Consider the following 14,629-nt stretch of genomic DNA (forward strand, 5'->3'; position numbering starts at 1 on the left):
AATATTGTTAAGTTGGTAAAGTAACACTCCGCAAATTGATCTGCAGGTTCAATGCCATCCCTATAAGAATCTCAGCTGACTTCTTGGTAGAAATTGGCAGCTGGATTCTAAAATTTGTATGGAATTGCAAGGGACCCGGCATAGCCAAAACAAGCATGAACAAGGATAAAGTAGGAGGACTCCTAGTTTCCTATTTCAAAACTTATTACGAATGGTAATCAAGAGAGGGTGGTAGGTGTTGGCATAAGCCAAACATATAAAATAATGGAACAGAATTAAGAGTCCGTCCATAAATCCATCGTATCTATGCTTGGTTGATTTTCGACAAGGGTGCCAAGACCATTCAGTGGTGGGAAGAACAGTCTTTTCAACAAACGGTGTTAGACGACTGGATAGCTCCATGCAAAAAATAAAGAAAATGAAGACAACCCATGGAATGGGAGAGAATATTTGCAAATCATATACAAGTTGCTGTTAAGGGACTTACATTTGGAATATATAAAGGATCTTACAACTTAACAAAAAGACAAACAACCCAATTAAAAAACGGGCAAAGGATACAAAGATATTTTTCCAAGGAATATATTTGAAAGGTTAATAAATATATGAAAAGATATTCAACATCATTAGCCATCAGGGAAATGCAAATCAGACCAACATTAGATGCCACTTCATACCCACTAGGGCATCTGGAATAAAAAATTCAGATAATGTAGGGAAATCTAAATCCTCATAGACTTCTGGTCAGGATGTGAAATGGGGCAGCCACTTTGGAAAACAGTCTGGCAGTTCCTCAAATGATTATAAGAGTTACCATATAACTTAGTAATTTTACTCCTCTGTGTATGTGTATGTGTGTATCTCCAAGAGAAATGAAAACATGTCCACACAAAATTTGTACACAAACATTTAGAGCAGTATTATTCATAATAGCTACAAGGTAGAAACAATCCAAATGTCCATCAACTGATGAATGAGTAAGCAAAATGTGGTATATTGATAAAATGAAATATTATTTGGCCAAAAGAAATGAAATATACATGCTACACCATGGCTGAACATCTAAACATTATGCTAAGTGAAAGAAACCAATCACAAAAGACTGCATATAATATGATTCCATTTATATGAAGTGTCCAGAATAGGGAAAGCAATAAACACAGAAAGTAGTTAGATACAAAAAAAATCACTTAATTTTACCCTTTATTTTTTTAAGATTTATTTATTTATTTATTTATTTATTTATTTATTTATTTATTTATTTAGAGAAGGCACATGTCAGGGCTGGACTATGCCTCTGTGCTCCTACAGCCCTCTGTGTCCCTGGTGGCACACTGTGATTGGGGCTTATGTACTTGCCAGGCTCTCTACTGGCTTGTGGGGACATACTTCCCTGGTGGAGAAGAGGGATGAGAACAGAAGGCTTTCAATGCCATGTGAAGAACTTGGACTTGCCCTAAGGGTGACAGAGAATCACAAGGAGCTCTTGAGCAGGGGAGTGGTATGACTTAGTGTCCCTCTGGCTTTATGTGTCTCCTCCTTGCCCAAAAAGGACTTCCCTGAACAGCACTGGTCCCAGTTGCAAGTGCTTTCATGTAACCCTCAGCAGCCAGGAACTGAGTCTGATGGAAGAAGGGTATATGTGGGATTAGACCTGTAGGATGAGATAGTGGGGGCAGGGAAAGAAAGTCCTTGTGGCCTGTATTAAAATCCAGATGCCCCAAGGGAGTGGTGCATTGATTCTCAACAAGAAGAAATGTTTGCCTCAAAAGCCTCTGACTCCTCTTCATTTGTTGTAGCCTGAGTGGGTAGGCCTCTTCTTTTCTCTGTGACAATAGTCTGACTGATGCACTAGTCCAGACACCCTCCCCCAGTCTCCTCTCCTGTGTCCTAGTAGGTGCTGTGGAGCTGTGCTCAGTTCCCCCAGAAGTTGGTCTCCCCAAGCTGGGAGGGCAGGGAGGAGCCTAGCAGGCCATAAAGCATTGAAGCACTAGGACTGGGAAGCTGACATCTCATAGGCTAAGAGTCAGGGCTCTGGCCCTGCTGGATTCTGCTGTGTCTTGTGCAGGGGAGCAGGGGAACAAGTCTGGGCAGCACAGAGAAAAGGATCTCCTTTAGCCTGAGTTAGAGGCCTTTGGGGGCTGAGATCCATTCTAGAGAATTCTTTGAGGTCTCAGGACTTCCTCCTACCCCAGGACTGCCTTTGGAGTCCATTCACCCTTCTGGCCAAGGGGCACATCTGTGTAGGCCTGAGCATAGCTTTGGTGGCTGAAGAGCCTGGGTTCACATCCAGCAGCCACCATTCACACACTCTCTCAGTCTTTTACTCGCTCATCAAACATTCCTGACTCCAAGTCCTCCTGATCCTTGTGGGGAAGATGCAGAGTGGGGTCAGGTTGATTTCTACTCTCAGAGAAGGGAAAGAGACACAGATACAGACAGTGCTAGCCTGGAGTGGGCTATGCTGTAACGGACATACACTCGGGCCTAGAGAAGGCAGGGAAAGCTTCATGGAGGAGGGAGCTTAAGGAAAGAGTTGGAACTTGCTAGGAAGCAAGGGGGAAAGAAGAGGGAGAAGTTTGTACAGAGGCCCTTAAAGTGGGAAGCAGGTGACATTTCAACAGCACAATGTCAGTCATGGAGGGGCTGATTCCTTAAGGGACATGTCCATACATCAGCTTGGTTTGAGTTAAAGTTTCTTAGTAGCGGGAGAAAGAAGCTGTTTTGCTGGGACTCTGCCACCCCTAGGGTTGGCCTCCAGCCAAGAAGGCCCATGCCCTGCCTCAGAGCTCCTCCTGGGCCTTCCTGCCCTTCTGCTTCTGCTGCCACTGCCGGAAGTTGGCAGAAAGTATCTCTGCCCAGAACTGCATTTGGGCTTCTCTTAGCTTCTGGCCAACTCGTGGTGTCGGGCTGATTTCCAGGTATTGCTCCAACTGCTTGAATGCAGGCCAAGGAGGCAACCCCTCACCATTGGGGTCCCTGGGTAGGAAAAATGAATGAAGTCCAGGGCCGCCTGCTTTATCCCCTGGGGGAAGATCTGCATAGTAGAGGCCCAAAGCCAGGTGTTCCCACTTGCTCACTCACCCTGTCCGGGCAAATTGGGTCCACTGGGCCATCATGGTGAGGCTCAGCTGCTTCTCCTCCTGTGTAGCTTCTGGAAAGGCTAGGGGAGGAACAGACCTAGATCAAGGTCAGGTGGGTTTTGGAGAGAACCCAAGTGTTCCCTGTGCTGACTGGAGACCTCTGTGCCTGCAAGCCCCACCCTAGTCTGTGGAGCCTACAGCCCAGGGATCGATGTCTATCTGTCCTCACCCAGCAGGGAGCTCTCATCCATGAGGAAAGGACCCCCAAATATGAAGGCAATCTCAGCCCCATGGTCAGCCCTCACCCAGTCTGGTTTGATCTTCGCAAAAGAACTGGGTCGATGCTGGAACTCATAGAAAAAGACGGGGGCTCCAGAATCTGCGGAGAGAGGGTGGCATCAGAGTTAGGTACCCTCAGCCTGACCAGGTCCTACCTCTAACAGGACTGGCTCATAGTAACACCAATAACACTAACACCAGTAACAATACTGATGATGACACCATAATTATCAGCAAGCATTTACCGAGCACTTGCTGGCCATTGTGCACCATTCCATGTGCTTTATGTGCAATCATTAATTTCATCCTCACAACAACCTATGGGTTAGAGCCTATTATTGTTGTCATTTTGCAAATGAGGAAACTGAGGCACAGAGGGGTTAGGTATCTTGCCTAAGGTCACAAAGATAGGAACTTGGTGCTATTCTAGGGCTGTGTCAGGGACTAGCCACTAGGCTTGGGGGAAGCAAGACTTTTCTCCCAGGAGAAGTGCTGAATGTGGGAAAAATCAATGAATGCCTGAGAATTGGGGATGGGCCCTGCTGGGTGACCTTAGACAAGTCACTGCGCCTCTCTGAGAGCTTGTTTGGAGGTTCTAGCAGGAGAGCGCAGCTACTCATATTCCCTTGACTGAAGAATGAATGGTCTTCCTCTATTGGGGAAGGTCGTCCTTGACTGATAGTGCAGCTTTGGGAAGGACACAATGCAGCGATGAGGGAGGAAGGGGACACGCACCTAGCCAGTCAGATCAGCTGAATCAACCCTGGCGATCAATGAGGTGACAGATGTCACAGCCAGATCACCTTCAAATCTCTACTGCACATCTCTGAGCCTTGGTTTTCTCCCCTGCAGAGTGACCTGCCAGAGTCACCTCTCATTACTGTTAACGCTACATCTCAGAGAGAAAGCGAGGTGTGGGGGTAGCAGCAGGGTGTGGGGCCATGATGCCTATGATAACCCAACTCCTGGGCCAAAATGGGAAGGGTAGGGCAGGTGAACAGGGATAGGCTCACCTCGGAGGTTTCTTGAGAAATTCAAGGTGGGAAAGATAACCATAAGGTCAGCCCAGAATTCCTGGATGGCATTGCGTCTGGCTTCTGCGTCGAAACTGCCGCCTAGGTATTCATCTATGATGGTGGGCATCACCTCGGGGGGTATATCCTGGGGCAGGAAGCCAGACTTAGGCATGCTCAGGTCCCACAGCCCAGCAGACCCTCCAAAGAAGCCTCACACCCTCCAGCACAGCCTCTTCATATTCCAGGGCTCATGTGCCAGGGCCCAGCCCTTGCCTCCCTTTGGGGTTCTAGATAATGTCTAGGCAGGGTAAGGTCAGACCTGGAGTCAAATCCTAGCTCTGTGATTGCTGCTTTGCTGTGTGATCTCAGATAGGTTGCTGAGCCTCCCAGAAAGTCAGTTCCTGCCTGGCAGTGTTGTTTGGCAGCCTACGTGAAGTTCCCAGCTAAGGGTTCTGATCTTGAGCAGTTGCCTAGTTGAAGTTAACCAGCAAGTTGGTAAAAGAACAAATCATGGGGGCTCCACAGAGCTCCAGAGAATAGTGATGAGGTTGTATGAATGGAGAGGGCTCTGGGGGGGTCCAAAGAAGGGAGGGAAATATGCATAGATTGAGCCTCTTTCAATACCAGCTCCCTAGTAGAGTTTTCAAATACAGCATCCAGTTTCCTCATATGGGAGGTATATCCCCATTTACAGGGGAGGAAATGGGCTCAAAGGGATTAGGCTCACTGAGGACAGGTAGCCAGGGCTTGGATTGGACTCCAGATCCAACTTACTCCACATCTGACAGGATGATCTTAACAGCTGAAGCTGTGGGGTCAGACAGCTGGCTCAAGCTCTGCCTCTGCCCTTTACTTATCATGAGACCTTGACCCATCTGTAAAATGGGGAAAATGAAAGTGTCTATTTCACAGGGATATAGTAAGAATTGAAGGAAATGAATCCCTGTCCTAGTGCTCAGCACAGCACAGCATAGTCTCTGGCACATAATATGGGCTCATTAAGGGGCATATGATGAAAATGATGAAATGATGAAAATGATGATGATGATCTTCCTTTGGGAACCATACTGACTCATGTCCAAGGGGATTTCTAGGTGGAACTAAAAGTCAGCAGTTGGACCAAGGGGTTTGGTGGTGTGTGGGTAGCTGTGGGGGTTGAAGGGTAGGAGGAAGAGGGTGCCCTACTATTCTGGATAGGATACCCATTGGACTACCTCTTCCTCCCTTGTTGACTCACCAGAATGGTCAAGTGGGGTCTTAATATGGCCAGCATATCCTCCACGCTCATCTGCTCCATCTTATCCAGGAAACCCCAGCCCTGTGGGGACATCAGGGTCTTCTCAGCACAGCCTGATTACTGCCCATCCCCTACTCCCAGCTATGAGCAGGCGAGTGTTCACAGTCCTGTGAACAGAGCCAAGTGTGTTGAAGCCCACAAGTCCATAGACTTGAAGAGATAAACCTCAAATCGAGGAGGGAGGAAACAGCGCCAAATACAACAAGCACGTGGGTCATAGCAGTATCAAGACCCCCGAGTGCTTAGCAAGGCCTACAGGGAAAGTTAAAATGTTGTTTTTGTTTTTATTTTTATTTTTATTTAATTTTTTTAACGTTTATTTATTTTTGAGACAGAGACAGAGCATGAACAGGGGAGGGGCAGAGAGAGAGGGAGACACAGAATCCGAAACAGGCTCCAGGCTCTGAGCTGTCAGCACAGAGCCTGATGCGGGGCTCGAACTCACGGACTGTGAGATCATGACCTGAGCCGAAGTCAGACACTCAACCGACCAAGCCACCCAGGCGCCCCATATGTTGTTTTTAAAGCAAAATGTTGGCTTTATATGTTAGGTTTTTAAGGGCACAGTCTTTGGGTTCAAATCCCAGCTCTGCCACTTGCTAAATCCATGACCTGGGCCCATTGCTTAAACTCTTGGTGTCTCAGTTTCTTAATCCGTGAAAGAGGAATGGCAATAACCTGCCTCATAGGATTGTTATGAAGATCGGAGTAGTAACTATGAAGACCCTGACATACAGTAAGCACTGTAAAGTGTTCGCTATTAAAGTTAGTTTCATGGCTGTGGGGCTCTTGGTTAATCATTGTGAAAACAGGAACAGAAAACTCATGGATGAGCAAACACAAAGAGTGCATACCCACAGGGGGATGTTAACCTGCACTAAACATTAAAGGACTAAACTAAAAAAGCTAAAGGAGCAAAGTTCTTTAAAATGATAAGAACAATAGACAAAAATCAGTTGTGTTTCTATACAGCGGCAATGAACAGCCTGAAGGTGATGTGAAGAAAACAATTTCATTTACAAGAGCATCGAAAAATAAAATCCTTAGGAATCAACTTCATTAACAAAGTATGAACCTTGTACATTAAAAACTAGAGAAACTAAAGAGGACCTAAGTAAATGGAAAGACATCCTATGTTCATGGGTTGGAAGACTTCATCTTGTTAAGATGGCAATACTTCCTAAACTGGTCTATAGATTCAGCATGATCCCTACCAAAATCTCAGCCACTTTTTTTTTTTTTTGCAGAAATTGATAAGCTGATCAGAATTCATATGGAATTCATATGGAATTCATATGGAATAACCAGAACAACTGTTAGGGATTGATTTGTATCTTCACAAAAAGATATGCACAGGCATAACCCCCAGTACTTCAGAATGTGACCTTATTTAAAGATGAGGCCTTTAGAGAGGTAGTCAAGTTAAGACGATTGCAAAGGTAATCATTAGGGTGGGCCCTAGTCCAATATGACTAATGTCCTTGTGAAAAGGGGCAATTCGGACACAGAGACAGATGGCACAGAATGTGAAGACAGAGGGAGAATGCCACGGAACGCCTGATGCAACCAGAACATAGTAGAGAAGTGTGGACTCTCTCTCACAGGACTCAGAAGGAACCAAATTTCTGTTGTTTAAGCCACCCAGATTGTGGTCCTTTGTTATGGCAACCCTAGCAAAGTAACACAGCAATCTTGAAGAACAAAGAAGAACAAAGGTGGAGGACTCACACTTCTCCATTTCAAAACTTAGTACAAAACTAATCAGTATGGTGTGGTACTGGCATAAGGATAGACATATAATTAACCAAATAGAACTGAGAGTCCAGAGATAAACCCTTAAGTTTATGGCCAATGATTTTCAGGAAGCGTATCAAGACAGTTCAATAAGGAAAAAAAAAAGTGTTTCAACAACTGATTCAGGAACAGCTGGATAACCACATACAAAAAAATCCCTCAGTCACACCATATGCACAGTTTTAACTTCAAATGAATCATAAACCTAAACATAAGAGCTAAAACTATGAAACTCTTCAAGAAAACGTAGAGGTAAATCTGACTAAGCAATCAATTCTTAGATATTACTCCCAAAGGACAAGCAACAAAAGAGAAAATAAATTGGACTTCATCAAAATGTTAAGTTTTCTCTGTTGTTAAGAACACCGTAACAAAGTGAAAAGACAACCCACGGCATGGGAAACAAGATTTACAAATCATACATCTGACAGGGACTTGTGTCTAGACTATATGAGAAACTCTTACAACTCAATGGTAAAAAGATAATCCAATTTAAAAATGGGCAAAGATTTTAATAGACATTTTTCCAAAGAAGATATAAAAATGGCCAATCATCACATAAAAAGATACTCAACATGGTAAGTCATTAGGGAAATGCAAATCAAAACCACAACGAGATACCACTTCACACCCACTAGGATGACTATAATCAAAACGAGAGCTAGTGAGTGTTGTTGAGGATGTGGACTAACCGAAATCCTCCTACATTGCTGGGGGGGAATGTGAAATGGTACAGTGAAAACAGGCAATTCCACAAACGATTAAACAGAGTTACTATGGGACCCAGCAATTCCACTTCTAGGTATATAACCAAGAGAAATTAAAACCTATAATTGCATAAAAACTTGTACATGAATGTTCATAGTAGGATTATCCATAATAGCCAAAAAGGTAGAAATGACCCAAATGCCTATCAACTGATGAATGGATAAACAAAACACGCTGTATCCACACAAGGGTCTATTTAGTCATAAAAAAGAAAGAATACTAACACGAGATACAAGATGGATGAAACTTGAAAACATCATTTTAGGTGAAAGAGGTCAGGCACCAAAAAAACAAAACAAAACAAAAAAACATTGTAGGATTCTACTTATTTGAAATGTACAGAATAGGCAAATTCACAGATTTGATAGAGAGTACATTAGTGGCTGCCAGGGCCTGGGGGAGGAGGGATGCGAAGTGACTGCAAACAGGTATGGGCTGAATTTTAGGGGGATGCAAATGTTCTGGAATAAGATAGTGGTGATGGTTGCATGACTTCGTGGATGCACTAAAACCCACTGAATTACACACTTTTTTAAAGGGTACATTTTATGGTATGTAAATTACATCTCAATAAAGTTGGTATTTAAAAAATTATCATCTGCAAAGCTGGTAAAGTTGCAATAAAACTTGGAGACTTTAGTCACTGGCAGCAGTTTAAATTGGCGTAGTAGCAATTTCACAAAGTGCTCGGCCAGTGGCAATACATTAGAGGTGGAGAGATGTCCAGAAAATGTATGAATTGCTTTCCATGGTTAAAGCTAACACCATGGACATTTAGTAAACATCTTGTTGGCTGAAAAATCTATAGTTGGGTCCACATGGATGACAAGGGGACTGAAGAGAATTTCTGCACCAGCAAGGAGGTGAACAGCCCCCTGAGCCACCCAATTCCTGAGACACATCCTGCCTACAAAGTCCCGGGCACAGAATTCTGCTCCAGGCAGGCTTGTCCAGGTCTTGGGAGCCAGCCTTTGGCTCTTTCTCACTCTTCCACTCATGACTCTAAGTAGACCATGTGGGGCCAAGGCTGCCTGCCAGAGTCCAGGGTACTGTTTCCTCTTAACACTCATCAGTCATTACACACACACACACACACGCACACGCACACACGTCTGGCCTACAAGCTTTGTCCTTGAGTGTCAAGATTGCATGAGCCTCTCATCCAGCAAACACCCAAATGCCCCCCTCCTGGGGATCAATTCCAAAGGAATAAATAAAAGGACAAAAGCTGTGGACATGAAAATGTTCACTGCCCTCTTAGCTTCAGTTGTAAAACTAGAAAGTGCCCAAGTGTAGAAATTAAGGACTATTATGATTCCCTTGTGGAAGGTTTTGCAGTCATTAAAGTCAATCACTGTGAAGATGGGTAGAAGAATGATATGGAAGATGCCCAGAAGGAAAGCATGATGTTAACGCGCTGTGTGGGGAGTCCTGTACACCTGGAAGGGACTGGAAGGCACATGGGCCATGCTGTTCCTCACTGGCTTGCTGTTGTTTGAAACCTGAAAGTCTCAGGTAATTAGTCTCTCAGACACAGTCGTACTCACCAGTCTCATAGAGCTTGATGTATAAACCGGACCCCAAGCCAAATATGCTGCAAATCAGTACTGCCCAGAAGGCCACTTTGTGCAAAAGCTTGGTCCCCAGAAGGAAACATTTGCTTTGGGAAAATTAATCTGCATAACCTGGAGCAAGTCCCTTAAACCTCTCTGAGCTTTGCTTTCTCACCTATCAAGTGGGAGTGTCACCTCACAGGCTGTGGTAATGACGGGGTAGCAGAGGATTGGCTGGGATAGGGCCTTGAAGGACACAGGAGCCAGAGGACACTCACCTTGGGGATGAGCCAGCCAAACTCGTGATTGTTGACACCCAGGAGGAAGGGCACAGAATGGAACTGCCTCTCCCTCAAGAGCTCCCTGGGGCTCTTGGGAAAGAAGGTGCCATCAATGGTGTAGGTAGCTGTAGTGTTCTGTAGGAGAAAGCAAGGCAGGGGTCTTCCCAGTCAGGCCCATGCCTTAAAAGATGGCATCCCAGGGGTCGACTGGCTGCATGCCTGAGCCTTATTTAGACGGGGTAGAAGTCACCAGGGTTAGAGGACCCAGGGGGAATAGGGAGACCTTCTAAGCACGCCTCTTCCCTGGAAGACAGGGCCTGCTCTCGGGGCAGGGGTGCCTCTGCATTCACACCCCCCAGGCCAAGTTGGGCCCTCAGCCCCTTCCCATCAGGGGTGGCTGCCCCAAGCCTCACCCCAGGCTGCTGATTGCCTCTCGGCTCTCACAGAAGCTGGACAGGACCCCTCTGTGCTATTGCCTGCCACTGTCCCCCAAGAGGTAGGCATACCAACTTCATGTTAAGTATCTGCTCCTTGTTTGCCTTCTCCCGAAGGCACTGCAACATCTCAGCTGAGGAGGTAGAGCTGCAGGCCACGGAGTCCGCGAAGCTCTGGGGACAGATAAGAGTCTTGCCTCTCCCTCCCTCCTCACCCCTCACTCCTCACCCCCAGCCCTCTGCCTCCCATAGAGAAGAGGTACATCTGTAGGGAAGATGGGACAGTGATGTCAGAGATGGGAACTTGGGACTGACCAGAGAACTGCCACCAAGCCACCAGCTTGGGTGGTCCCCAGGCACCTTGTGTGTCCCCCATTACATCATACTGTCATTATTTGTGTGGGTAGCTGAGTCCTCCTTGCTAATCTGAGAACAGTGTCATTAACTAGTTAACTATATTTCCAGACCCAGTGGGGTCAGGAAAGTTTTGCCAGAGTGAATATGGAAATGAGATAGGGTTCAGAGAGGAGGGATTCCAGCATGGCCAGTGTGGCAGGGAGGGGATGATAGTGGGTGCTGAGGCCTGAGCAGTTTGGGGAGTCAGCAGGAAGTGAGGCTGGAGGTGCGGGTCCCCGAATCATTTTGTGCCCAGGTGGCACTGGTGCTTTTCTCTGAGCTTCCGTAGGCAGTGTGCTTCCTTTGTCTCTGCTAACAAGGGGCTCCCTGCCAGGGACATCCATTCTGGGACGTCAGGGCAAGTGCAGGGTGGGGGTGTGGTAGGTACATGTGGGGTAAGAGGATGAAAGAGAGGCAGACTTGAGCCAGGAGCCTTGGGTTCGAAGCCTGTAAGCCGGGAATGGTGATGACTCCACTCTGGGCTATGGCTCTGTGGAATAGCCCTGCAGCCAGCGGGGACAGGACCTGGAAGCAATGTGGAGGACAGATGGCTGTCAGAGGAAGGCAGGAGAGCTGGGAGGTCTGGGGCCGCAGGAGATACTGTTGCTAGTCCCCTGAGGTGACTCACCAGGGCAGAGACGATGCAGGCACCGGCAGAACCGCCAAAGATGGTGACAGAGTTGGGGTCACCTCCAAAGGGGGAGATGTTCCCCTGCACCCAGTGCAGAGCAGCCACCACATCTAGGAAGCCCCAGTTGCCAGGGGCGTGCTCGTCTCCAGTGCTGGGGGCGGGGCGCGGGGGGGCAGAGGTTAGCGCAGCCTGGCTCCCCTCATAGATTGTCCTCAGCCCTTGCAGGTTGGCCCTGAACCAGCCACCAGGAGGGCACACCGTCCCCCGTTCACCAAGTCTGGTTTAGTTATGAGGCATGCTTACTAGGCACGTGCCCAGCACATGGTACGGGGGGACCCAGCCGGTTGGGGCTGGTTCTCAAGTGGCTGCCAGAGCTGTTGCTCCCTGCCTCCAGCCCTTGCTGGGATCCTGGCCCCAGACCAGGAGCCAACACTTTCTGTCCAAAGGACCAAGTTCTCTGTATAATTCTGGCTTTGATCGAGCCCTTCTCCAAGGTGGAGCAATGGGGAGCCTCCTTCTCTGCCCCAGATGGCATGGGGGAGGGGCCCTTGGTCTCCTGACACTCTGCTTGCCTGAGAAATCTGCATTCAAGCTCTGGACCTCCACCCTAGTTCCCCAACTCCCCTCACAAGCTCCTCTCCCCAGTGCCAGCAGTGCCCTCCACCAAGCCAGTCACCTCACCTGAGGAAGCCAAGGAGCCCCAGGCGGTACTGGACCGTGACCACTACCACATCCCCATAGGCGGCCAGGGCTGACCCGTCCTGGGAGGTGGCGGCGCCGGCCACCAGAGCGCCCCCATGGATCCATACCATGACCTGCAGAGAAGCCATGGGGCGGTGACCCCCAGCTCCCGGGACACCAGTTGCCCTGCCATCAACCCAGGGCATTCTTGGGAACCCCCCTCAGTACGGAAACAGGGCTGGAGAGAGGTTAGGCAGGGCAGAGCTGCATGGGCAAACAGGGCCCCCTGGGCTGCACACCGGCCGCCTGGCCCCCACGGTGGCCTCAGCCGGGCTGTAGATGTTGAGGATCAGACAGTCCTCTGAAATAGGGAAGTGCTGGTGCTTTCCGTTCAACACAAACCTACTGTTGTCCATTCTCTCCAGATCCTGCAGGCACCTGTGGCGAAGGATGAACCCAGGGCCAGCAGCTCAGCCCACCGGTCCTGGCATCTAGGCCCACCCCCCCAACAGCCTGCCTGCTTGCCCACCTCTGCTGTGGCTACTCACATTGCAGGGGCAGTGCTGGCATCCCGCACACCCTCCCAGGACTGCGCTGGGCGCGGGGCTGAGAATCGACCAGGCCCCAGAGGTGGCTTGGCAAACGGGATGCCCAGGAAGACATTCACAAGGCGGTCTGTGCCCTTCACGCCCACTTGCTGGCCTCGCACACGGCCCAGGGTGGTGTCCACTTCAGGCTGAGTGACCTCAGGCCCTGAGAGTAGGACGGAGGGCCATGGAGTGAGTTTGCAGCCTCCACAGGGTATGGAGTGGCAAATGGACTCACTCAACACTGGCTCTCTGAGCATCTACTCTGTGGACCTTGTTCTGAGCTCTTTGCACACAGCGCTCTGACTACCTTCCCAGCAAGCCCGTGGGATGGACCCTATGACTACCTCCCACTTTCTCCTCCTGCCTCAGCATGGCTACCACTCTTCTCCAGACCAGACCAGTTCCCTGAGGGAGGCTCTCCTGGACTCACAGACCTGCTCTGGGGCTTTGCTTGGGCTAGCCATTCACCCTCAGATTCCTCATCTGCTCAGTTAGGTGCAATAATCACATCTGTTCATTTTCTTTATTTTGATGTTTTGACATAGGGGAGCCTTGCAGACTCTGGAGGGACTGTAGGTCTCAGGGCTAGCCAATTCTTAGAAATAGTAAACAATTCACTGAGAGGTGTGCCTTCCCGAGACAAACCAACCAATCCAGAGTCCATGCTCCCAGCCACCTCCTCTGTGGGCTTCTCAGATTCTTCCACCACTAGCCACCTGCCCTAATCACCCGAGGGCCAGGTGCCACACAACTAGAGACAGCCCTATGCCCCAGAGCCCACTGAAAATCTTCAAATTAACTAATCTGAAACCTGCTTCACTTTCGCCTGCCTTGCCTGTTCCTTCTCTGGGAAACAACAAAGCCTCTTGACCACGTTTTCCTCTCGTGTCCTCTCCCTCCTGACAGAGCGGACCCCATGCTTCCCTGCATGCCTCTTGTTTCTAGGAACTGTGAGTAAACCTCTTTTCATTACAGTGACTTCTGTGTCTATCTTAGTGATTACAAGAATCCTGGGTGCCCTTAAAACCTAAGGACAATCGTGTTCTCTGGCAGGGCTGCTCTGGAGATCACACACACACACACACACACACACACACAACCCCTGCCTGGAGAGGATGCACATCCCCCTGGCATTTCTTGGAACTGAGGGCTCCTTCTCGGAGAAGGCTGCCCAACGCTCCCCATCCCTACCTCACTCTTGCCTTCTACTCTAGTCCTCCCAACAACCCCGAAGCTCCCAGCTCTGCAGGTCCTGCTGGTGTGTCTTACCAGTGGCTGTAGCAGGGAATGCCAGGAGCAGACAGGCCACCCAGCCCAGGGCCCTGGGCCCAATTCTTACCACTGTCCCCATGCTCCTCACAACTGACTATAGGCAGAAGTGGTGCAAGTTATAATAAAGCCTCCGTCCTTTGGCACAGCCAATCTCTAAAGGGCTGTATTACAAAAACCTCGGTGGACAGCCCCATCTGGCTGGTGGCCAGCCCTAACACGCAGTGCTTAGTGCCTCGGCTGGGGGAGGAAGGCTCAGAGAGTGCCCTGCAGGAGTGTGGGTGATGTGACAATCCCAAAGAAGGGAAAGAGCCTGGGCCGTGGAGCTCTGCAGTTCTGGGTTCAAATACCAGTTCTCCTGACTCAGTGAACCCAGTATACCCAGGGTGTATTTTCGGGGTGGCTTTTTCATGTAGGCCTACTCTCTTGAGGCTCCTCACGTGACAGGGCAGAAGCAGAGCACTGCCCTCAAGGCGCTTGGGTTCCTGGGCAGGAGGAGCTGAGGTCTGCAGGTAGAGGGAGGAATGGAGGAAGAGGAGCAGGAGAGATTCTTATTC

General features: G+C 48.7%; 1 protein-coding gene across 1 annotated transcript; it reads right to left on the reverse strand.

Moving 5' to 3' along the window:
• Nucleotides 1–2,783: 2,783 nt before the first annotated feature.
• On the reverse strand, nt 2,784–14,154 carry CES3 (carboxylesterase 3). Its single transcript, XM_047835118.1, has 13 exons — nt 14,073–14,154; nt 12,762–12,966; nt 12,513–12,651; nt 12,214–12,347; nt 11,530–11,683; nt 11,322–11,426; nt 10,578–10,679; nt 10,069–10,206; nt 5,616–5,696; nt 4,376–4,523; nt 3,313–3,462; nt 3,085–3,163; nt 2,784–2,979 (listed from the first exon to the last, which is right to left on the reverse strand). Exons 1-13 carry the CDS (start codon nt 14,152–14,154, stop codon nt 2,784–2,786), a joined length of 1,713 nt encoding a protein of 570 aa, XP_047691074.1.
• Nucleotides 14,155–14,629: the final 475 nt, after the last annotated feature.

Source organism: Prionailurus viverrinus, chromosome E2, assembly GCF_022837055.1.
Source record: "Prionailurus viverrinus isolate Anna chromosome E2, UM_Priviv_1.0, whole genome shotgun sequence".
NCBI classification, from domain to species: Eukaryota; Metazoa; Chordata; class Mammalia; order Carnivora; family Felidae; genus Prionailurus; species Prionailurus viverrinus.